The sequence below is a fragment of the Cupressus sempervirens genome, chromosome 10 (assembly GCF_028749045.1).
Source record: "Cupressus sempervirens isolate cs-2001-9-10 chromosome 10, ASM2874904v1, whole genome shotgun sequence".
NCBI lineage: Eukaryota > Viridiplantae > Streptophyta > Pinopsida > Cupressales > Cupressaceae > Cupressus > Cupressus sempervirens.
This window is the reverse complement of record NC_143127.1, coordinates 65,094,038-65,118,817: the sequence shown is the minus strand read 5'-3', so window position 1 is coordinate 65,118,817 and position 24,780 is coordinate 65,094,038. Positions and strand designations below refer to the sequence as shown.

Sequence of the window (24,780 nt, the reverse complement as noted above, 5' to 3'; positions counted from 1 at the left end):
TTGATGAGCTAATTCAAGAGGGGAAAGCTAGTGATATAGGAAGCTTGGCCTCCCTTCCATATACCAACATGAAAGGAGAATTCCCCACTACTCTCTCTTAGGTGTAATCCTATCAGCCCAAAGAGTTGCCTTTAACTTTAAATTCCAACACCTCTAATTATCCTCAATAGTCTTTTTCATGATCTTGATCAGGTTCTTATTGGAGGACACAGCCAAGCCATTACCTTGGGGGTAGTAATCATGTTTGCATGTAGCCATTGTCATTGTTTTACGATGCAAGTTATGCCAAATGCACGAAGAGGTGCCAAAACTTTAGGATGGAGTCACTTCAAAAAATCATAGAAAAACAATTTCTCATCAGAAAATTATGAAAAATACAGGACTCTTAGATCTCACTCTTACTTGTCATCCTACCAAAGGATAATTCAAAATGCTAAATCTAACTATATGTTTTTTTCGCACATGGAAATAACTATATTCTATTTTTCAACAAAGAATAGGAGCAAGATTTTGTGTGCATGGGGTTTAACACTCTTAATCTTATCCATTAAAAAAAATCTTAGTAGTTTAGAAATGAGATTCAAAATAATACAATTTTTGTGTTTTACAGATTTTCCCATTTTGAGTGCATGCCCCTCAAATGGGTCTTCCAAGATTAGGCTTTCCTAATTTTAGAAAAAAGGTGCCCACTTATACCCTCCTTTTTGCATGCCATCTTGGTGTACACCTACTATCTAGGTATGTGATAGAGAAGTTATGTAGCATAAGGTCCAGTGAGACCAATTCTCTATTGATAGTACTATTTAGGAGGATGTATATGATATGCGTTGATCTTTCCCACATCTTTTTTCATATACTATTTCATATTGTTTTATTGATATGTTATATGGTGCTCATTTTTGTTGTCCTTGTCTGACATCGAGTCAATGTATCTTCATAGTGGGGAGGGATGTCAAGACTCGACCTATGACCACTTATGTGTTAGGATACTTTTGATGTTTGACTTAGATTTATAATTTGAGTTGTGCCAAAATGTTATGGTTTTCTATGTTAGGATTAATAGTCATTATGAAAGTTGATTTGATCTATGATTACATGTTATAATTTACCTGTTAAACTTGTGAGTAGATAATTATGACTTTAGATGGTTTACATGTTTGATCTTTAATGACCATTTGACCGCATACAAACTAGTAGATCAACACGAGAATTCTTGGAAAATTAGGGCCATAGATGCACCTAACTATCCAAACACATTGCTGAGTAAACAATTCAAAAGAAAATAACAAAGAACAACAAAAAATAGAGAAGAAAAAACAATATCTCTATTGATCCATCATAATATCAACAAACATGCTCGACTGTGAGGCCTTTTGGGTTATGGCCAATACAAATTAGATATACAACAAAATGCATCCAACACAATAGGACTGCAATAAAAAATCTAGACTTGCTTTCAAACTTCTACAATTCTTCTACTTGATCTTCCATGCCATGTCCTCCTAAACCAAAACTAGAATTGCTAATTATACATGCCAAAGAAATAGATTACAAAAGATTCTATATTTTTACATAAGAGAAGGTCAACCTCATAATGCTCTACACGCATCCCAAAGCATGATCCTTACATTAAAATCACAACTTGAAATAAATGACCAGTTAGCAAAAATTAAAAATTGAAAAGTTTCAAAAGGTTCCCTTGTAGTAGCAAAAGGTGTGAAAGTAGGCATCTTATATTGTTGTACATGTCATATTGTTCATTCTACTTTAATTATTTTAGAGAAAAATGAATGTATAGGAATAGTTGTTGTAGTTGAGAAAGGAGAATAAATAGCTACTATAGATTTTGATACAACATTGTGGCACAATAGACTTGGGCACATGAGTGAGAAAGGTATGAAAGTACTTCATTCAAAGAAAGTTTTACCAAGTCAAAAATGTGTTAATATGGATTTCTATGAAAGTTGTGTGTATGGAAAATAAAAGAGAGTGAGTTTGTGAAGACTGGGAATGAAAATAAAAGGGAGAAATTAGAGCTTGTGCATACAGATGTATGGGGACTAACTCAAGTATCTTCCTTTGATGGATCTAATTATTATGTTACATTTATTGATGATGCAACTAGAAAAGTATGAGTTTATTTCCTTAGACAAAAATTTGATGTATTTCAAACTTTTAAGAAATGGAAATGCTTGGTTGAAAATGAGACTGGTAAGAAATTAAAATGTCTTAGATCTTATAATGGTGGTGAGTATTGTAGTCATGAATTTGAAGATTATTGCTCCACTAATGGTATTCGTAGATAGAAAACTGTTCCAAGGACTCCATAGGAAAATGGAGTAGCTAAACACATGAACAAGACTATAATCAAGCGTGCAAGGAGCATGAAGTTGCATGTTGGGTTGACCTTACACACGTGGGTGAAGGCTATCAATAATGCTATATATTTGATTAATAGAGGTCCCTCTACTCCTTTGGGTTGTGGTATTCTAGAGGAAGCATGAACTGATAAAAAGGTGAGTTATTCTTTTCTCAGAACCTTTGGTTGTGAAGCATTTTCTCATATAGATTCTGAAAATAGAACCAAGTTGGAAGCTAAGTCAAAGAAATGTGCATTTATTGAATATGGCATTAATGAATTTGGTTATAGACTTTGGGATTTTAAAAATCGTAAAATTGTAAGAAGCAAGGATGTCATATTCAATGAGAAAGTGTTGTATAGAGATTTGTTGCAACAACATGAGAAGAAAGAAGATGATTATGTAGTGCTTGATGATACTCCAAAAGATGATATTCTAGCAATTCCTCATGATGTGCAATAGCCACAATAACAAATACCACACACACTAGTGAATGTTAGACGACCAACAAGGCTAAGTAGACCTCCAAAAAGATTTTCTCCTTATGATGTTGGTGAACCTAAATGTTATGATGAAGCTGTGCAAGTGGATACTAAGATTCAATGGGAATCTACAATGAAAGATGAAATGGACTCTTTGCTGAAAAATAAGACATGAGATTTATGCAACTTGCCTGCAAAGTATTGTGGCTACTGAAGATTTGCATTTGGAGCAATTTGATATTAAAACAACCTTTCTTCATGGTAATTTGGATGAAGAGATATATATGGCACAACCACAAGGATTTGAGGTCAAAGTTAAGGAGAACATAGTATGCAGATTGAAGAAAAGTTTATATGACTTGAAGCAAGCACCTTGGCAATGGTATCTAAAATTTGATAATTTTATGCATGAGCATGGATATAGTAGGTATCATTCATATTATTGTGTTTATTTTAAGAGGTTGGATGATGATAACTACATTATTTTATGTTTATATGTTGATGATATGCTTGTAGCTAGGTCTAACATGGATCATATTAAGGGGCCAAAATGACAGTTAACACATGCGTTTGCTATGAAGGATTTGGGGGTAGCAAAACAAATCCTTGGTCTAAAGATTTGCAGAGATAGGAAGAACATGAAATTGACACTAGCTTAGATTGATTATGTTGAGAAGGTGTTGCAACATTAAAGCTATTTGCACACCTTTACCTGGTCATTTGAAGTTGACTAAGGAGACATGTCCCAAGACATAAAAAGAGGAGGATAAGATGTTTAAGGTACCCTATGCTTTAGCCGTAGGAAGCTTGATTTATGATTTGGTATGTACAAGGATAGATATTGCACATATAGTGGGAGTCATTAGTAGGTATATGAGTCATCCAAGAATCAAGCATTGGAATGTAGTCAAATGGATTCTTAGATATTTGAGAGGAACATCTAGTAAGTGTTTACACTTTGGGGGATCTACTATTGATTTATAGGGATATGTTGACTCAGATTTGGTTGGGGATATTAATACCAAATAGAGTACTACATATTATGTATTTACTGTTGGTGGGGTAGTCATGAGCTAGGTTTATAGGTTACATAAGGTTAATGCTTTATCCACTATAGAGGCAAAGTATGTTGCTATTATAGAGGCAACCAAGGAGATGATATGGATTTAGTTCTTCTTGGAAGAATTGGGACACCCTCAGAGGGATAATTATTTGTTTATAGATAGTCAGAATGCCATTCATCTTGCACATAACTTAGCTCTACATTCAGTGAAAAAACACATTTAGTTGTAGTACCATTTCATTTGTTCAGTTTTGGATGATGGATAGTTAAAGCTAGATAAGATACATATAGATTAAAATCTAGCAGATATGTTTACAAAGGTAGTGACAAGGGAGAAGTTGAATTCCTTTTTAGCTTTGATTGGTCTTTTAGACTGAACATGAATAAAAGAACAAAAAAGTACAAGGTGGTTTGATCCAGTGGGAGCCCCATGTGATAGCAATATTTCTATAGGATCAGTCTCCAAATGGGAGTTTGTTGTTTAGTGTCAAGTCTGATCAGTCCTCAAGTGGGAGATTGTTAGTTTGTGGTGACTGATCATGAAAGTACTATACATACTTCATAAATTCTTTTGGGTCCATGGCATTGGCCCAATTTTTTTTTTTTGGGCTACTATTCACTAATGGTCAGCTACTATTCGCCAATGGCTAATATTCGCCAATTGGCTATTGTTTATATTCACCAATTTGTGACCAACATTTTAAAACTAATTTTAACTCTAAAGTGGGAAAAATACCTGTATAAAAGGGCTTAGGGTTATGGACTATTTCATAAGGTGTGATGCGAAAATTGGTTTTTATGACAATATTGAGCTGTAAAGGATTACAGATTATAATTAGGTTGTAATCACTGGATCGTAATAATATTGGACTTTTTGTTTGGTGGACATAGCCTAGGGTTTAGGTGAACCACATTAAATCTTGGTGTCCTGTGTTATCTTTTGTGTGATATATTAGTTTATGATATTGTTTATATTTTCATGTAATTGTTATTTCTATCCATGGTTAAATCCTAACATGTCATTTGCACTCTTGTTGCTCATGAGTCATCTCGTTATAGTGTCATTTACTCATACTTTTGTGATGAAATTATACCTAAAACATTTAACTGATATGAATGCATAAACCTTATCTGAAATCCCTCTCACCATTCCCTTATCTTTGGTGATTTGTGTAGGAGGGGTCTAGATGAAATACTTCTTAGATGCTTAGAAAAGGAAGAATCCAACCAAGTGTTAGTTGACATCCACAAGGGCATCCGTGGGGGAGATTCCAATGGTCTTTCCATGACCCAAATGTTTCTTAGGGTGGGGTATTATTAACCTACAATGTATTAGATTTTACAAAGTCACGTGAAAAGTGTCAAAAACATGGTAACCTGATACATGCTCCAGACAAGGAGTTCATTCCTTCTATATCTCATTGGCCATTTCAATGCTACACCTTTGATCTTGTTGGGAAAATTCATCCCAACTCATTAGGTGGACACAAGTTTATTATCACTACTACTAATTACTTTAGTATATGGGTAGAAGTTGTTCCATTTTCTATTGCTTCGGGCAAGACAATCCATCTATTCATTATGAACCATATCATTTGTCGATATGGAGTGCCTTCTAAAAGTATCATTGACAATGGAGGCTAGTTAAAAATAAGGACCTTAAAAAACTTTGGAAGAAATTCAAGATTAAACAACATTGGTCCTCCATTTACTTCCTACAAGGAAATGGTCAAGCATAAGCATCAAACAAAGCCATTCTTAAGGTCCTACATAGAATAATTTGTAAGAATGGTAGAGATTGGTACTTACAGATAAATATGGCTTTGTGGGCCTATAGACTGAGTATTTTTACTCCTACTAGGGCTACTCCTTTTTCCCTTAGATATGGTGATGAAGGAGTGTTACCTTTAGAGGTTGAGATTCCTTCACTTATAGTTTCCTTCAAAGGTCTAGTTATAGATGAAGACTATTGTGCCATGAGACTTCAAGAGTTAGAACTTCTAGATGAGAAATGTCAAGCATATTTACACCATATGAGGGTTTATCGAAAGTGCATGTCAAAATCCTTCAACAAAAAGGTTTGCTCTAGAGAATTCCAAGTGGGAGATCTTGTCTTGCATGAAAATCCTAAGAATCAACAACATAGAGATAAAAAGGGAAAATTTGAACCTAATTGACTTGGACCTTACATCATTACAACAACTTTTGGGTCAGGTGATTATTTACTATGTATAGCAAAGAGAGAGCAACTCCTTGATCCTATCAATGTCTTACACCTAAAGAAGTTCTATCCATGATGCCTGTTTTGTTTGGGGGCATACTTTGTACATACTTATTGATCCTAAAAGAATCCAAAAAATAAAAGATATATTGTCAAAACTTCTAAAAACAAAAAATGTCCTGAAAAAATGATCATTTGAGTGAAAACCTAGCAATAGGAGCTTTGATGTGTCTCCAAAAAAATTATATATTCCAAAAAAATTTAATTTTTTTTTAAAAATAAATTAAAAAAGTGCCTTAGTGAAAACCTAGAAACAGGGGCCTTGGTAGAAAAAATACAAATAATTTTTATATATATAAAAAGTCCTGAACAAAAAAATGAAGAAAAAAAAATGAAAAAAATGCAATAAAATCCAAGTGGTGAAAACTTGGAAATGAGTGCTACTTGAGGCCTTTACATCCCTATTTCTTAGCACGTGTCCTCGACACTTATCCTTTCTCCATCATTTCTTTTCCTTGTTGCCTTGGTTTGCAATTGGTCTTTGTCTTTGTCTAAGGGGCATAAATATGTTAGCTTTGGTCTCTTGGATGCGTTAGTCTTCAGGACACCTAAGAACGATGTTTTTTTTCAACACCACCCCAACTATATTTTTCAATACAACCCCTGACATCAAGTGTTTTTCAACACTTTTTGGTTTGACCTTACCTAGTTTTGTCATGTGATCCATTGATCCTTATCCTCAAAACTTATTATCAGTTAACACACTTAAATTTTTAAACACAAATACTTATTGCTTGAGCTATGTCATAATTTGTTCTTTTTGTGTTAACTGTTATTGATTTTTGTTTAGTGTCCTTGTCTAACAAGTCTCTCCATTATGCATAGCTAGAGGACTTGGGGCATGGGGCATGCTTTTATTTTCTTTTTGCTTGTGGGTGTGGTCTTGAAACTCTAGAGTGTCTCTTGTTGTCCCCTTGAAACACTTAGGATATTTGAAGCATCATCCTTGATTGTTTTTGCACAATCGTTCTTATGGTCATTCTAACATCTATGCCTTGATGTGAGCATGGTTTTACTACATTGAATCGAGTAAGCTAACATTGAAGTCATCTTGACCTTTATGTCTTTGATGCTTATGTTAGAATATTTCCAGATTCCAATCCAACATATATCACATTCATATCTTCATAGTTATGCTTGTGACTAGTGATGATTGTGTGATTTTTTGATCTCCATTAATAATGGCCTTGTACATAGTGGATTCATGTATTCATGAGACCTTAGTGCAGAGTGCTATCAAAGTAACAATGAGCTATTCTAAACCTAAGAAATCATTGTTAAACAAAGACTCTACGAATATTCCATGTTTCCCTAATTACAACCACTAAGATTGTTGTTAGACTAGCATCTCAGTGACAATTCTAGAACAAGAGTATGCCATGAATGCAGATATATCAAAGCAAATGCTAGATCTATATGAAAATGCAAACTATGTGATGATAATAACACTAGAATGTTAGAAACATGTGCATATGTAATCCTAAATGATATTAAATAACATGAAATGAATGCTAAAATGATATCAAAATGACATGAATTTTCTATAATAACAATGCTAAAAAAGATGATAACTCTAAATATGCCTATTGTGTAGATGCCTAAAACTTGGGTCCTTTTTCTCTTGAATTTCCATCTTATTTATAGGATTTTAGGAGGGGTTGGGGCAATGATAATGATTTCACTTTTGACTAGACAGTAATGATGAAACTATAAATATCTCATAAGCATCAAGAGGAAGAGTCCAACAGAGTTAGTTTGTGAGGATAAATGAGGATTTTCCAATTCTTTTAAATGTAAAAAGTAGGATTTTCACTTTTGTGAGGATAAATAACTTTTATTGATTTATTAAATGTTCCATTTATTTTCAAATTTTGTCTTTTCCTTTTTCATTTTTTTTTTTAAAATTTCATTTTATGATTTTATGAATTGATTTTCCTCTTTTTAAAGTGGTTTAGGTCCTATTTTATTTGATAGGTTATTCAATTGATTAATGACTAGATGTAATGATTGATTTGAAAGTCTATTGTTTTCCAGGTATTTTATCCTTAATTTGCATCATTTGATCAAAATTGTGTTGTTTTAGGGCTTTGCCAATTTTTAGGTGTCTACAAATGCACCTCTTTGAGCTAATATGCGAAGCATATTAGTTCAAAGACTGTTTTAATTTTTTGATTTTAGGTTAAATTCTGATGATTGAATGTCTGATTGATGGTGTTTTGTTGACTCAAGGTTGATATGATGCTTGATTGCCAATAATTTGATGTCTAATTGCTGATGATTAAAAATCCTTTGTTTAAGATGATTTTCTTGGATGCCTAGGTTTGATTTAATGTTGAAATTTTGGTTGGGGTAGAACGTTTTTGATATTTGGAAATTTTTTGATGCCCTAGTGTGATATGAGTATACCACCCCCTTAGAAATAAAATTGGAAAATTGGATGTTGAAAAATATGGAGAGTCCAAATTTATTTCTAAAACATGTGATATGAAATATGAGTGGATGTAGGTCACATAGGTGATGTTTGAAGAATACCCAATTCGCGAAAATGGGTCAAAAGGTCTTAAAAGGGGCTTATAATGTTTGAAAATGTCATAAAATGCCCTAAAGGAAGGTTAAATAGGGAAAAAGACCTTTTTCACATTTCATTTGTACACTTCTTTTTTACTTTTGGTCACTTGGAGCTCTGAGCTAGTGAGGATGGTGGTCCCATTGCGAGAGCACAGGTTAGAGAAGAGTTGCAAATATGAGTGTTCGACAGACTACGATGACCCAGTGAGTCATCTTGATCCTTTGTCATCTAAAATTTGTGAATTTTTGCATGCATTTTATATTTTTGCATGGATTTATTGAATGAATTAGTAAATTTGACATTTTAGAGCATTTAATGTCTATTGAAGTGCTTTTAAATTCTTTTAACACATCTGACCAATAGAATAGTGAATCTGCATACTGAATTAGTGCATATAAAACCCTAGCTTGATAGTGAAATAGTGTATACCTAAAAGTGTAGTGCATACGTCAATTTCTATAACTCATTTGGATCTTCTAGCACATACGAGGTAACTCAACTTCATATGTATTACCACTTTCAAACTTCCTCAAAATTCTACAAAGACCAAACTTCTTCATTTTTAGCATACTATATGTTCCAATAGGAAATCTAACTTTCTTCAAGTGAACCACCACCTCATAGCCAACTTTAAAAGTATGATACCTTCTAGAATTTTTTGCGTTCTCCTTATACTTTTGATTACATTGTTCCAATATCAACTTCACTTCTCATGCAAAGACTTCATAAATTCAGCAAATACTTCCCCTTCAATACTTCTCTTCTTTTCACCAGCAACATCCCTCAAATATGATATACCTCTAGGCTATATTCTAGTAATAATATGAAAAGATGTTTTTCTAGTACTCCTATTCACAAAATTATTATATGAAAACTCAGCTTTTGCCAATACCATATCCCAATTACTCAATTTATCTCCAACTAAATATCTCAAAAAATTACCCAATCTTCCATTCCTAACCTAAGTTTTTCCATTTGTTTGTGGATGGAATGTAGAACTAAACTTCAACTCGGTATTCATCTTCTTCCACAAAGTCCTCCAGAAATAACGAACAAACTTACTATCTCATTCAGAGACAATACTTCCTTGTAATCCATGTAATCTAATAGCCTCTTTGAGGAAAATATCTACAACATGCACCGCATCAAATGTCTTCTTACATGGAATGAAATGTATCATCTTAGAAAATCTATCCACAACAAGAAATATGGAATTATACCCTCTTGTTGTCCTAGGTAATCCAAGAAAAAATCCATACTGATGTCACTCCAAGATTTCTCAAGAACAAAAATCATTGTATATAATCCATTGTTTTGACTTTCTCCTTTTGCAACTTGACAAAATCCACAACTCCTTATAAAATTCTTAACATCCTCATACATCTATAGCCAACAATACTTGTGTTTAGGCAAACTCAATCTCTTATCAGTTCCAAAATGTCCAGCCAATCCACCACAATGCTTTTTCTTAATCCAATTAACTCTCATAGAACTTCTTGGTATCCACAACTAAATTCCTTTTAACAACATACCTTATTGAATAAAAAAAATTTCATAGTTACTCAGTTGATCTGATAGATTTGCTACTTTGCGCTCTCTCCATGCCTTAGAAAAATTAGGGTTGGTGTCATATAATTCCATCTCATCAAAGCCTAGAACTTTAATCTTCATTTCAAACAATAAAGACCAACTTCTACTCAATGCATCTGCAACTTAGTTAGTTACTCCACTTTTATGCTTTATAAAAAATGTGAAACTTTGCAAGTACTCAACCCACTTCATATGTGTTTGATTCAACTTATGTTGACTTCCCAAATACTATAAAGCTTTATGATCATTATACAACACAAACTCCTTGGGAGTCAAATAATATCTCCACTTATTCAAGGCTTGAACAATAGTATAGAAATTTTGATCACACATAAAATAATTACTTTTAGCATCATTCAACTTCTCACTAAAGAAAGAAAAAGTTTACCTTCTTGACTCATCATAGCTCCTATTGCACTACCACTTGCATCACACTAAACTTGCAATACCTTATTGAAATCTAGTAAATCCAAGACAAGTAACTCAACAACCTTTTGTTTCAAAGTCTCAAAATTCTTATCATCTCCATGTGTCCACTTAAAATCCTTCTTATCTCCTCTCATAGTCTCAATCATAACATTATAAACAAAACTAAAATTCCTTATAAAATTTATGTATAAACTAGCCAAACCATGAAATGATCTTACTTCACCCACATTCTTAGGTGTAGGCCATTCCAGGATCTATTATCAAACCATCACTTTAAATCACAAATCCTAAATGCACAATCTCTTCTTGCATAAAAGAACACTTCTTCAAATTAATCAAAAACTTCTCCTCTTTTAGCCTTTGCAACACTAACCTAATATTCTCAAGTTGATCTTCATTAGTCTTACTAAATATCATAATATCATCCAAATAAACAATCACAAAATTACCCAAGAATTTCTTTAGAACTTTATTCATCAACCTCATGAAAGTACTTGGTTCATTAGTCAAACTATAAGGCATAACTAACCAATTATACAAACCATCTTTTGTCTTAAAAGAAGCCTTCTGATTATCACCTCCTCTGATTCTGATTTGATGATAGTCACTCTTCAAATCAATCTTGGTAAAACATTTTTCTACACTCAAACAATCCATTATGTCATCCATCCTCAGCATAGGAAACCCATACTTCATTGTTATCTTGTTAATAGTTTTGGAATCAATAAACATTATCCATTCTCCATTCTTCTTAGGTTCCAATATAGTAGGTACAACACATGGACTCAAGATTCTTGTAATCAAACCTTTTTGTGACAACTTATGCACTTTCATGCTAAGTTCTTCATTCTTAGTAGGTCTTAATCTATATGGCTCTTTATTTAGAAAACTAGCTCTAGGAATAAGATGCATACAATGATATACTCCTTACTAGTAGTAAACCATCAAGGATATCTTTTGTAATGATCTCCTTGTACTCATTCAATAAGTTTTCAATTTTTGTTAGCACTCGACTAACATTGTTAGCTTCTACTGTTACTTGGCCTCTATTGTCTTCTGCTAGTCGACTATTACTATTTCTATCACTCAGTCATTACTATCACAACTTACTCCTCTAGGAATTATAGCAAAGCAAAATTGGTTTTTCTTCATCTGCTTCTTAAGTTATTTTCCATTAACCATGCATATTCTAGCAGTAGTACAATTTACTTCATCTAAAACTTCAATCAAAGGAAACAATGTTTTCTTCACTCTATTCACACAAAGAGTATATTGGTTCAATCTACCATCATTCACATCATGTCTATCATACTATCAAGCTCTACCCAATAGAACATGACAATGATCCATATGCATAATATCACATAGAACTTCATCAAAGTAGTTTCCGATCTTGAATTTTAGAACACATTTCTCACTTGCCAATAACTTATGCTCATCCTTGATCCATGAAACATGATAGGGTTTAGGGTGTCTCAACCTTTACAACTGCAACTTTTTAACTATCTCCTCTAATTGCAAATTTTTTGAACCACCACTATTAATGATCACTTTGCAACATTTTTCTACCATCTTACATCTTGTTTTGAAAATTCTTCTCCTCAAGACATGATCTTCATCAACTCTTTCACTACACAATGTTCTCCTTACCATCATGTTTTCTCCAGCTAATCATAACATTTCATCCATTATTACCTTTAGTCCTCCTTCTAGAGTGTTTACATTCAAAAGATTGATGCCCTTCTTCACCATATTTAAAGATGTTACCATTAAATCCACCTCTTTCATAACCGCCTCGGTAAGAATTACTTCTTCCTCAGTAAGAACTACCAAAAATCATCACTTTTCCATGCAGATGAATTCTACTATCTGACATAGAACTGTCAGATCTGCCACTTTCTTCATAAGATCTACCTCATCCTCTATGAATTCCACCTCTCTATCTTTTCTCATTCTTCTTTATCAAGATCTCCTCAACTTTCAAGGCATATTGATATGCTTCTTCCACACTATCCAATTTCACAAAACTTATTTCATCTTGAGTTCCAGATCTCAATCCATTTAGGTACCTTGCAACTTTCTCAACCGCATCATCAACATGGCCAAATCTAATGATCTATATTATTCCTCAATGTACTCCTTCATAGCCACATGCTTTTGTCTCATATTTTGCATCTTTCACAACAAACTAACTTGGTAATCACCATGACGGATTTTTTTCTATACCTTGTTCCCCATTTTCAACAAGGTTTTGATCTTTTCCTTTTGTCTTCTTTGTCTATTAGTTTTCAAATGCTCCTACCACAGTGAAGCATGACCTTTCAAACTATCAATTGCAATCTTTACCTTCCTATTATTAGGAGAACTTTCAAAATCAAAGAACTTCTCCATATCAGAGATCTAATCCAACATAAAATTGGTATTCAACTTTCCATCATAAGGAAAGCTTCCACAACAAGCTTTGAATGTTCCCTAGACAACACTCTCAACAATCTTTCCTCATCTTGATCATCTTTAGGTTCTAGATTAGGGTTTGTTGTCATTGCTTCATCATCACTCATGTCATCAAGATGTTCTCCTCTCCTATAGGTTATCTCCACAACATATAATTTGGTTGTAATCTGTCTCAACATGTCTAATATGCTATTAATAAAATCTCCTCCACCTCAAATTATTTTGACAAACATGTTCTTGCAAGATCATAACCCTCTTCCATTTATAGGTCAAATACAAAAATTTGTCACCCTACAACAAAACCAATCAGGGTTCTACATGATCCAATCTCCTTAAGGACAAATCTCAAGCTCTGGTACTACCTGATGCATAGATGGGTGGAAAATTAGGGCCAGACACACACCTTACTATCCAAACAACTTGCTGAGTAAACACAACAGAAGCAAATAATAGAGAACAACACCAAAGAGAGAAGAAACAACAACATCTCTATTGGTCCATCATAATATCAAAAAACATGCCTAGCTTTGAGGCCTTGTGGGTTACAACCAATACAAGATCAGATATACATCAAAATGAATCCAACATGATAGGATCATGATTAGACATCTATACTCGCTTTCAAACTTCTATAATTCTTCTATTTGATATTCCATGGAATACCCTCCTAAACCAAAACTAGACTCGCTACTTATACTTGCCAAAAAAATTAACTTAAACAAGATTCTAGACATTTACATAAGAAAAAGTCAACCTCATGATGGTTTGCATGCATCTCAATGCATGATCCTTAAATTAAATTCATAGTTTGAAATAAATGAACAAGTCAGCTCATACTAGGAACCAATCACAAATAAACTTGGTCAAAGAAGGAACCAAGCATCAGAAAACCAACGAGCTCACTCGACACTTGAAGGAGCTTGGCAACCATAGGAACTTAGTCATCACATGGAACTTAGCCACTGATGCACTCAACAATCACTGTGTTCACCCAATACTGAAACTTGGCAAGAACTACAACTCGACAATAACTGACAGAATAGAAGGATAACAAGAAAAATCAGGATGCTCCCACATCATAGATGCAATATGCTATTTTCTAATAACTAGTAGAACCACAACAATAGAGCTTTACTTAGAACAATGAAATCCTTTATTCCATAGTTCCTAATAAGAGTTTGGAGTAATTGAAATGAGTGAAAATGGTACTTTATTATTGTGGCATGAGAAATTTTATTATCAAGATGACTTTTGTTCTGGTGTTTTGGTTAATAATTTTAGCCATTTTCACTTAAAGAATTAATTTCTTATGTATGCATGGAAGTTTCTCATGGTTATGCAACTGAATGATAATTTAAATCTTGGTTCTTTTTTTTTGTTTGGTATGGGTGTTGAATGGGGGTAATATATAGATGGCTTAAACATTACACACTAAGCACTAACAATGCTTAGGTGGATCATGTGGGGCCCTCCAACCCCATCTTCATCATTTGGGATTGTCATTTTTGTTTTCTTTAATCCTGCCTAAAGTTAAATATTTTCAAACTTGTTTCAATCTTTTTTTCCCACCCATCAAATCTCCAACTCTAACAAAAATATTTCCTAAGCCAACTTTTTTCATTTGTAGTGGCCTGTATTAGAATGGGAGCTTCTAAATAGAGTGCATGGACATTTGTCATTTATATTGGAAATGCATTGGTAGACATAGACACAAAATGTGGAAGTGTAGGCAAGGCATCAGAAATGTTTGATAGGGTGTTGTCTTTATTGGTATGATTGGAGGATATACCCAAAATGTGTTTGTTGACAAGAATTCATAAGCTCTCTCTAATGTAACTGGCAGGTGTAAATCTAGAGGTCACAATCTTAGGTAGGATCCTCCCTTCATATACAAAAATAGAAGCTTTTGAATGTGACATGGTCATCTACCACACAGTAAAAGAAAAGGGTTTTCCTAGATGCTAGAGACATGTAACAATATGTGGAAGCATAGACAAGACACTTGATCTAACTAATATAATGCCTTGAAGAATTATTTATAGAATACCATTACTGTAGGATATGCAAAATATAGACATTTGAATTGTTTGACACAATGTCGTAGTGGAATATCTATTTGTAGGATATTAGCAAAAAATTGGTTTGTTGAAAAGGATTTAAAAATTTACTTAGGCAAGTAACATTGGGAAGCCAAGACACTTCTAGGGGCGATTATAGAGGCTGAAGAAATATCCTTAACCAACTTTTTTTTATAGCTAATACCAACTTTTCATTGAACTAATTAGTACCTCATGTGCCCCACATTTTACCAAAATGGATGACTTTTTACATTCTACGTGTGATGCATTTTATCAAACAAAAATGCACAATGTTTTCTACTTGCGAACATCGAATGAGCAAAAAGGACTTCCTACAATGTGCCAAACTCATTTGACCAACTCCTACGACACACAAAAATGCATGGTAATAGTTAAGTGTGGTTGGAAAGGCTTTCACACCATCACAACAATATTTCACTTCCTTCTCACAAGTTTGCAATCATGCAAAAAAGTCACAATTTTGACTTGTTGACATTTTTTGTCACCTTTTAGCCTACTATTGATAACTGATAAGAAACATCTTTCATGGGCTAAGTTTTGCTTGTTTTCAGCCAAGAAAATTTGTGTATTTTTGGCATTCTCATAACATTCTCAAGCACACAAAAACATTGTGCATTTTGGTTCGTCATAGGAGTTACAGCAAACGAGTTGGATTATTGAAGGAGCACTTGTTTGCTCATTTGAAATTCATACGTCTAAACCATAGTGCATTTTCATGCTTGCACAAGATCCCATGTCAAATTGAACATAAGAGCTTTCTTGGTGCAATGTTACACAGGATGAAACTATTGTGTGTTTTCGTGTATCGAATGAGTTCGGGTGTCATAGGGAGTTTTTTTTCCTCATTCAACATGTTTTACTCATTTGATGTGCACAAATATCAAAATTGTTGCGTGTTTTCATGCTTTGCGTGGCATCACATGTTTGTGTTCAATATTATGTTTTCATTTTGGTATCTTGCAATGTTAGTGTTTTCAGCCTTTGTGTGACATCGCAAGTTAGTTTGAAGAAAGATAAAGTCTTCTTGCGATCTTGGGCCGTAGTGTGTTTTTGTGTTTGTGCATCATCATAGGGCTTGCCAAAAAGAAGGAATTTGATGTTGCACGATATCGTGGGTCTTTTGTGCCCTCATGCACATCGAATGAGAAAAACATGTTGAATGAGTAGAGAAGGCTTCCTACAATATTCGAACTCATTCGATGTCAACTCTTACGACGCTCGAAAATGCACAACATTTTTCGGCCTACGTAACATCACGCCAAGATTATTTTCTATCTCATTGATTTGACTTGCAATGTTGTACAAGCACAAAAATACAGTACAAATTCAGCCTATGCACGTTGAATGAGCAAAAACAACTTCCTATGATAGTCAAACTCATTCAACGCTAGCTCCTAGAACATGTGTAATTCAAAATTGCAGTATATTTTCATAAAAATATTCCAAATTTAGTAAAAATATTCCTATCTTATCTGATTTGAAGGAGGATTAATGTTTTTTTAATGTGACACATTTTTCATTACAATTGCTCACAAGTCTAGTGATATGGATCACAGAACTCAAACATTGCTTATTATGTTGCCTCATATATGAGAATGCTATGTAGATCATGGTTGTTTAACTCATACGGTAATAATTAAATGCGATTGGAAAGGGGAACATAATAACTGACGAAAATGTGCATAAAACTAAACAAGAGTGAAAGGGTAGGTAGAACCGGGTCCACATCCACCTAAGTAGTCAAAGCTTAGTGTGTGGTGTTTAAGTGTGGTTGATAGTATAGGAAAGGGTGGTTATTTGGAAAGATGTGTGTTTTCTTTTCTTAACTACTTGGTAGTTATACTTATTCTTTTAACTAGTATAAATGCTTGGCTAAGCTGTTTTATAAATGTATATGTTTGAAATGCATGGTTTATGTTTTATTTCCCCTACTACATCCATAAGTATATTTTCTACTAGGCATATGTGCATGTAGAATTAGGCACTTGGCCACCCCAAATGCATATGATCCAATTGTCCTGAATTACTAGGTTCTTCAAGCATAGTCAAGGAGTTCATGTTAAGGAGGACCTTGAGGGAGCTAACCACTCCATGGTTGGGCAATAAAAGCGCCTAGGGTACACTCCCATCTCATGATAGCAAATGGACATTAATTCCAATGGCTTTGGAGACTAGAGCTCACATACAAACTTCTATTTCGAAAGCATTTATATCTATATTCGTGATGTACAACTGAAATCTTTGTATGTATCATGATGAATGGTTGTAAATAAACTCGATAAATTGGTTGGTTACTTGTTGTACTTTGATCATATATATGTATGTATGTATGTATGTATACATATGTATACATATACATATGTATATATACATACATATATATATATATATATACATATACATACGTATATATATATACATATACATACGTATATATATATACATATACATACGTATATATATATACATATACGTATGTATATGTATATATATATATACATACGTATATATATATATATACATATACATATATACGTATGTATATATATATATATACATATACATACGTATATATATACATACATATACATACGTATATATATATGTATGTATATGTATATATATATATGTATGTATATGTATATACATATATATATATATATGTATATATATATATATGTATATATATATATGTATATATATATATATATATATATATATATATATATGTATGTATGTATGTATGTATGTATATGTTTATGTATGTATGTATGTATGTACATACATACATACATACATACATATATATATACACATGTATGTATATTTATATATCTATATACATATACATACACATACACACACACACACATGTATGTATGTATATATATGTATATGCATGCATGTGTGTGTGTGTGTGTGTGTGAGAGAGAGAGAGAGAGAGATTTTGACATTGGTTGACATTATCTTGGGATATATTGTTTCGACATGTGGTTGGATTGATTATTTATTGTATTTTCAATTAGTGGAAATTGATTGTGTTCAACTCTTGTGTAATCCAGTTTGACTTTTCAAATCCACTTTTCCACTTTTTATACAATTAGCTTATGTGGCATCGTTAATGAATTACTAAACATTTGAGCATCTAAATTTATGAAGGAATGGTTAGGACACACAAACACATAGTCTAAGAAAGAAATACATATTATAGTAGATTATCTCGCAAACTCATCGTTTGAAAACAAGCTTTAATTTCAGAAGAATACAACTAAAGAATCATATGATTTTTGTTATAATCATGGCATATTTTGAAAATGAGAAGTTTAAGATCTTAATGGAAGATATGGGACCTAGAAATTTAAGGTAAAAGTTCATATGCAACTCATGCTTCAAAGTTCTCATGCATCTCCTATCAGAGTTGAGATAAAGAGTCCACCAAAAGAGCCAAGAATCCTTCTTATCCATATGAGCTAATGAATCTTGATCAAAAGATTCCACAATCTCAAGCCAACAAAAATTATCCCCCGCATTCTGATGTTGTTGTTGTCTTATGTGCTTTGAGAAGCTTTTTATTCTCATGTCGTTTGGCTTCCATGCCACAAAAATAAAATACAAGGAGCAATTTATTTAAGTTTTTTTTTTTTTTTTTCGAAATCTTTTAAGTCTACCTTCAATTTGAACAAGCAATCCATCAATTTGTTTGGTCTACCTTCAATTTGAACAAGCAATCCATCAATTTGTTTGCCCCTTAATTAATTCTTTTCATTCTTATATAACGATGTCAGATCTTTTAGTTCTATTTAATATAAAACTGAAATAAAAGAACATTCAAAATAATGCTCTTCTTAAATATATATTTTTAAAAATTAATATAAAAGCAATAAAATTTGTGTTGACATAAAGTCTGCAAGAAAAATCAGTTTAAAACATTTTAATAAAATAGAGGCTTAAAGAGGTTATAGCTAACTGTTTCTAACATTTTTTCGATTCATTTTTCCTTCTATACTTGCTTGCTTAAAAATAATTTTTATTAAATTTTATAAATTTATTTTATATTTTCATACTTTTAGAACACCTCATTTAAAACCTATTTTCCTTAGACAATTTACTAGAATAGTCACAATAAATTAGTGCATGGACTTTTGACTTTGAACATTGATATTAAAAATACACACAATTGATACCATAAATGCAATCTTTTAACACCCTTTTAATACTACTCCATCTTTAATTCTATCACAACACTAGGACTGCGAGAGATATATATTAAGACACTTAATTTAATCGTCTCAAAAATTTACATTAATTTTCTTAATTACTCCTCTCCACAAATTTGCAGTTCTTTAGTTTTTTATGAATAATTGTGAACATTATTATTAATATGGAAGAATATTATTGTTCAAAAAAAAGAGAGTAAGCGGATATAAAATCACACGACTAGAATTCACACCACAGATGAGAAAACACATCCTATAGGAACAACAAAAATAACAAGCAGGAGGAGGATTAGGGTCTCAATCACCTGACCTACTCCATGGTCTCAGTCACTTGACTTACCCCATACATTAGCTTGAAAAATAAGCATCTCAAAGTTAGATATTTACTATCATTCAATCCATTTCCCATCAATTGTACCACTGTACAAGTATCTCAATTTCTGAAGAGAAATACTACAGTAGATTGACATTAGAGGAGGGAAAATGAATGCAAAGCACCTATTATAGTACAAACTGAAGAACCTTAAAGTACAGATGTACAACCAAAGGAAGAATCCGTTCCTTAATTAAAAGCCTTTCTGCTCACACTGCAAATGAAGGAGAAACAGTTCAATCTTAAGGCTTAAACATCACATACCAAGGTTTGATTCCTAAGCTAAAAGTGTTAAATAGTCAGAATTGACTTATTTTTCCAAGCTTAATTTCTGACTTAGTGTGATGTTTAAGGATGACCCAGTTCAATGACTGTGTTTGTAAAGGGAAATAGTGGAGAAAATGGTAAGGAGCATGAGGAGGAGGACCGAAATGAAGGAGGAAACTAAAGCCCCTCCAAAGTGATCACAAAACCTGTGAAAAGGATTACAAATGGGTGCCCAGTTTGTATGGGAATTGCCTTTGTGACCCACATATGCTATTGCTGTTGCTGCCGATGCTCCTGCCATCACCAACTCCACCATTACCTGCATCCACAAAAACTTTGCAGCTTCAAATCAATAATATCATTAAAAACAATTTGTCTCTTCCAGTTCATTGTCATTGAGGAGCTTGAATGTCCAAGAAAACAAAGTTCTGATTTCAGATGCTTCAGATAATATGTTATTATTTATGCTGATGGCCTAAACATCACACACTAAGACTTGATTCCTAAACTAAAAGTGTTAAATAGTCAAAGCTGACTTATTCTTTTCAAACTTAATTTTTCCTTAATGTCTGATGTTTAAAGATGACCTTATTCATGGACTGGTAAGATTCAAGCTTATATAATAAGACACCTTAAACAACCTTAGAGATGTTATGTTTATCTTAAAAAACCTATTGTCCATGTGCGCTATACATTGACAATCTGAATATGTTATATTATCGACTGTAAGTCACCTCTGTTTTCGAGCATGTTTTCTTTAAAACAGTCTGTGCTGTGATTATATAGTACCTAATGTTCAGGGACAGATCTTATAAAAAATAACTATTAATATTTTATTCCTTTCTTATTTTGATGATGGATCACACAATCTTATCTTGATGATGGCTTGTACAATCTTATTTTGACAATGGATAACTAGATGGGTAGCAAACTAAGTAGGATTGTGCAAACTAAAAAGACTTATTCTTGGAATAAGTTCAACTATTAAGCACTTGAATTAGAATAATACTGGAATGAATGATCTTTGAAGAAGGTTCAATACTTCACCTCTGATTATCAATGACTATAAGAACATCATTCATTCTTTTGAAAAATAAGTTCTTGTAAATTATTATTCATAAAACATAAGTTCACAAATAACACAGGAACCGATAATTTAACACAAACTATGCAATTGAAACTGATAACAATATCATAAGATGTACAATAGATCATACAAGCTCATCTTACCTGACCATAGATCATATCTGAAATGTTGATGGATATTTTTTCATAGACATAACCTGGCCAGAAAAACTTGAAAAAAAATGTACAGCTGCAGGTCTGTTCATTATGAAGTACCAGCTATTTACAGAAATGTTCAAAAATTAACCATAACACACATGTTTACAGACACGGTAATTTCTAGATTAAAACAGAGAAATCTGGATCAAAACAGAATTTCCCTATGTTAATAAATTTGTTATTCTTTTTAAAATCTCCAACTTAAGATTTCAGATTTCTGTTCTTGAAACTGAGGAATGTTAAAGAGCAGGGGCATTACCAAATCCAGAAAGAAAACCAAAAATTTGACGGCAGCATTAGATTTGAGCTTGAGCAGCGCAAATGGCAGCGAGAGGAAGACATACACACATGCTATTGCGTTGGCCACCACGAAGAACCTGCACACAACCAGCAGAAATTCCTAATCATCTATTTCAATTTCCCAATGCTCAAACGAAAAAAGGGGGGAAAATCTCCCCAGTGAAAAGATTTCGAGAAAATTACACCAAGGCTCCTGAATAACTGTATTTAGCCTTTAGGGCAACACCGAATACATTAACCGTCTGTTTATCTCGGCCCATAACAATGGCGGCCGCCAATGTCCCGGCAACTGCAAGAACTCTGATCACCACTTCAATGGAGGACATGATTCCATAGGATGAGGTCGAAGATTTCTTCGCCTCCATTTCTCCTCCTCCTGGTTGCTTCGATTCTTGATCCATTTTCTCACCAGGGTTTTCAGTGCTCTGTTCTGCTATGCTCTGTTTTTCTAGGGCAAGGGTTAAGAAAGAAACTTGGTGGGCTTAAGATAGCAATGGACGGGACTAAAAATGAATGAATGCACCTACTTCCCTAAAGCTTTCACATCATTTGATGGAAACTTCTCCAGATCTGCCCATCAAATATGACGTATAATTCACTGGCTCCAAATTATTATAATCGAATTGCAGCCCGTGTTCGTCTTTGGATTTTAGTTGGGCATCCTGTGTGAACACGAGCTCTGACTGTTTCTGATTCAATCTGATCATTTGTGTGGAGGGCAGCCATTGATGATATCGACCTCTACCTCTGCAAGTCCCCATGATTAAGAGTGGAGATTGTGAGATTTGACTATAATAGCTCTAAAATAAAAATTTCCTGTCTTATCCAATACCAGATCAGTCATTTTTTGAAATTTATTTGATCCGTGTTCAATTTAGTATCAATTTGTCTCTGTTCGTCCACCCCACCACAGCTGCTGCTTGCCGTGACAAAACAGCTAACGCAAATATAAAAAGTGATACGAAAATATAGTAGGTATACTGAAAGAATGGGAAACTAAATAAAATTTATGAACAGAGTATATTAATGATTGAGTGGTTTAATAATTGATCTTTTTACGTGTAAAAAATTAGGAATATGTATTCAAAGTTGGAATAAATAAATAAAATTGAGAACAACAAAGCATTCTAATGATTGAATGGTTTAATAGTTAAAGATGGGGTTTATAAAACAAAATAATTGATATTTAGGTATGAAAGAGGTGATTATATTTATGTTTGTGATTGTTTATAAGCAATATAATATTTAGTCTTTAAGTATAGTGTAGTTATATTTTTAGGTTTGTAAAGCATTGTCTCTTACTGAATTTGAAAGGAGAAACAAGACTAATGAAAGAAGCAAAGACGACTTTTGAAGATCAAACATCTTTAAGAGAAAAAGTGGCAAGCATCATTGATTCTCATAACCCACAAAGTTTTAAAGAGAGATTCTAATGAGGCAAAACATTGCAATAATCTTATAGTAAAGAGAACTTCTAGAAACAAAATAATAAATATAATCATCCATAAAAAATATATCTTTGACATTTGTGCAAGGAGAATATAAACAAATTATGAACTTACAAGCTAAAGTGTCCAATTTTAAATCATCTTTGTCAAAAAGACAAAAAAAAATTTAGAATAATATATCTATTGATTATATTGTCAATAAGAGGATAAGTATGTAGTTTTTTTTATGAAAAAGGGGACAAAAAATTTCTACAAGTGATAATATTAGTTTGAATATTTTTAGATATGTCGTTTTATTTTTTTGAATCACAATTGATAGCTAGAAAAGATAAATATAGATAATAGATTATGAAGTGTGATGTGAAATCTTAATGAAAAAAGATTACCTACTCAAATCTAGATATACTTAAACTAATCTTATTAATTTGAATTAGATTACATAACTAATTTAAAAAGGCAACTAATATCTTATATTATAATAATAAATCTTTTTATTTTATTTTATCATAATTCAATTATATAATTTTAAAGAAAAATAGATCAATAAATTTCACTTATTTACCGTTTTATTAAATTTTGAGTACCATATAATTGATTCTTAATATGACTTCAGATAATTGGATAAATATTTATACAATATCTAATTAGGCACCTTGTCACCATTGAGAAAAGGATTAATATCCAACCATTCTAAATACCCTTTTATTTAAGGCAATCTAAAAGCAACCTTTACCATACACTCGAGTAATGGACAAGGTGGATATTTTGTCTTGGATGACCTTTGTGGGTGTTAGTATTAAATGGGCGTCAAATCAAACTTCATTATTAGTTTTGGTTTAATAAGGAAAGACCTCACAATATTTCAGATCTTGGTACATACTCAATATCGTAGATCATTTATTAAATCTAATGATATGAGGAGCTTAGGAAGCAACCTTCATCATACATTTGAGCAATGGACAAGGTGGATATTTTATCTTGGATGCCCTTCATGGGTGTTAGTATTATATGGGCATCAAATCAAACTTCATTATCAATTTTGGTTTAATAAGGACATATCTCAAATCTTGGTACACACGCAAAATCATAGATCATTTACTAAATATAATGATATGAGGAGGGTAGGAGGAAAATAAAAATAAAAATTTATTTGAAAAATGCGACTAATATAAAAAATTGAAATAGAAAAAAAAATGGTAATATAAAGCAGTGTAGGAAGAAAATAACTTCTTAGTCAAAAGATAATGAAAGAAATATGAAATGTTTATAATGTGCTAAATAATAGTTTAGGGTTAAATTTCTTTAAATAAATGAAAAAACTTTTAGTTTTATGTTTTGGGCTCTTTCATCATTTTTATATGAATTTGGAAATGCAATTTGTATGTTAAAAAATAAATGATACAATGTACTTTTAAGTATATATATATTTTAAATTAAATAATCGAGAGAACAAAAAGAGGTACAGTATCAAAAGAGGGGGGGAGGCGAGCCTCAACCACCAAGATCAAAGTCCAACAATCAGCCTGAATCAGCCAACTAACACATTAAGTAGCAGTGGTAACAA

At 32.7% G+C, this 24,780-nt stretch overlaps 1 protein-coding gene across 1 annotated transcript; it reads right to left on the bottom strand.

Annotated features, from left to right (window-relative positions):
- Nucleotides 1–19,783: 19,783 nt before the first annotated feature.
- LOC149532582 (CASP-like protein 1U1) lies at nt 19,784–22,223 on the bottom strand. The gene is made up of 3 exons (XM_089803511.1): nt 21,952–22,223; nt 21,728–21,845; nt 19,784–20,503 (listed from the first exon to the last, which is right to left on the bottom strand). The coding sequence occupies exons 1-3, from the start codon at nt 22,167–22,169 to the stop codon at nt 20,282–20,284; spliced, it is 558 nt and encodes a 185-aa protein (XP_089659637.1). The 5' UTR covers nt 22,170–22,223; the 3' UTR covers nt 19,784–20,281.
- Nucleotides 22,224–24,780: the final 2,557 nt, after the last annotated feature.

Excerpts from the sequence above, each read along its gene's own strand:
- LOC149532582 (XM_089803511.1), bottom strand. The coding sequence starts at position 22,169 with ATGGATCAAGAATCGAAGCAACCAGGAGGAGGAGAAATGGAGGCGAAG. Across the intron at positions 21,846-21,951 it reads AGTTATTCAGGAGCCTTGGT|GTTCTTCGTGGTGGCCAACG; the intron begins GTAATTTTCTCG and ends GGTTGTGTGCAG. Across the intron at positions 20,504-21,727 it reads TGGTTTTCTTTCTGGATTTG|GTAATGGTGGAGTTGGTGAT; the intron begins GTAATGCCCCTG and ends TTGTGGATGCAG.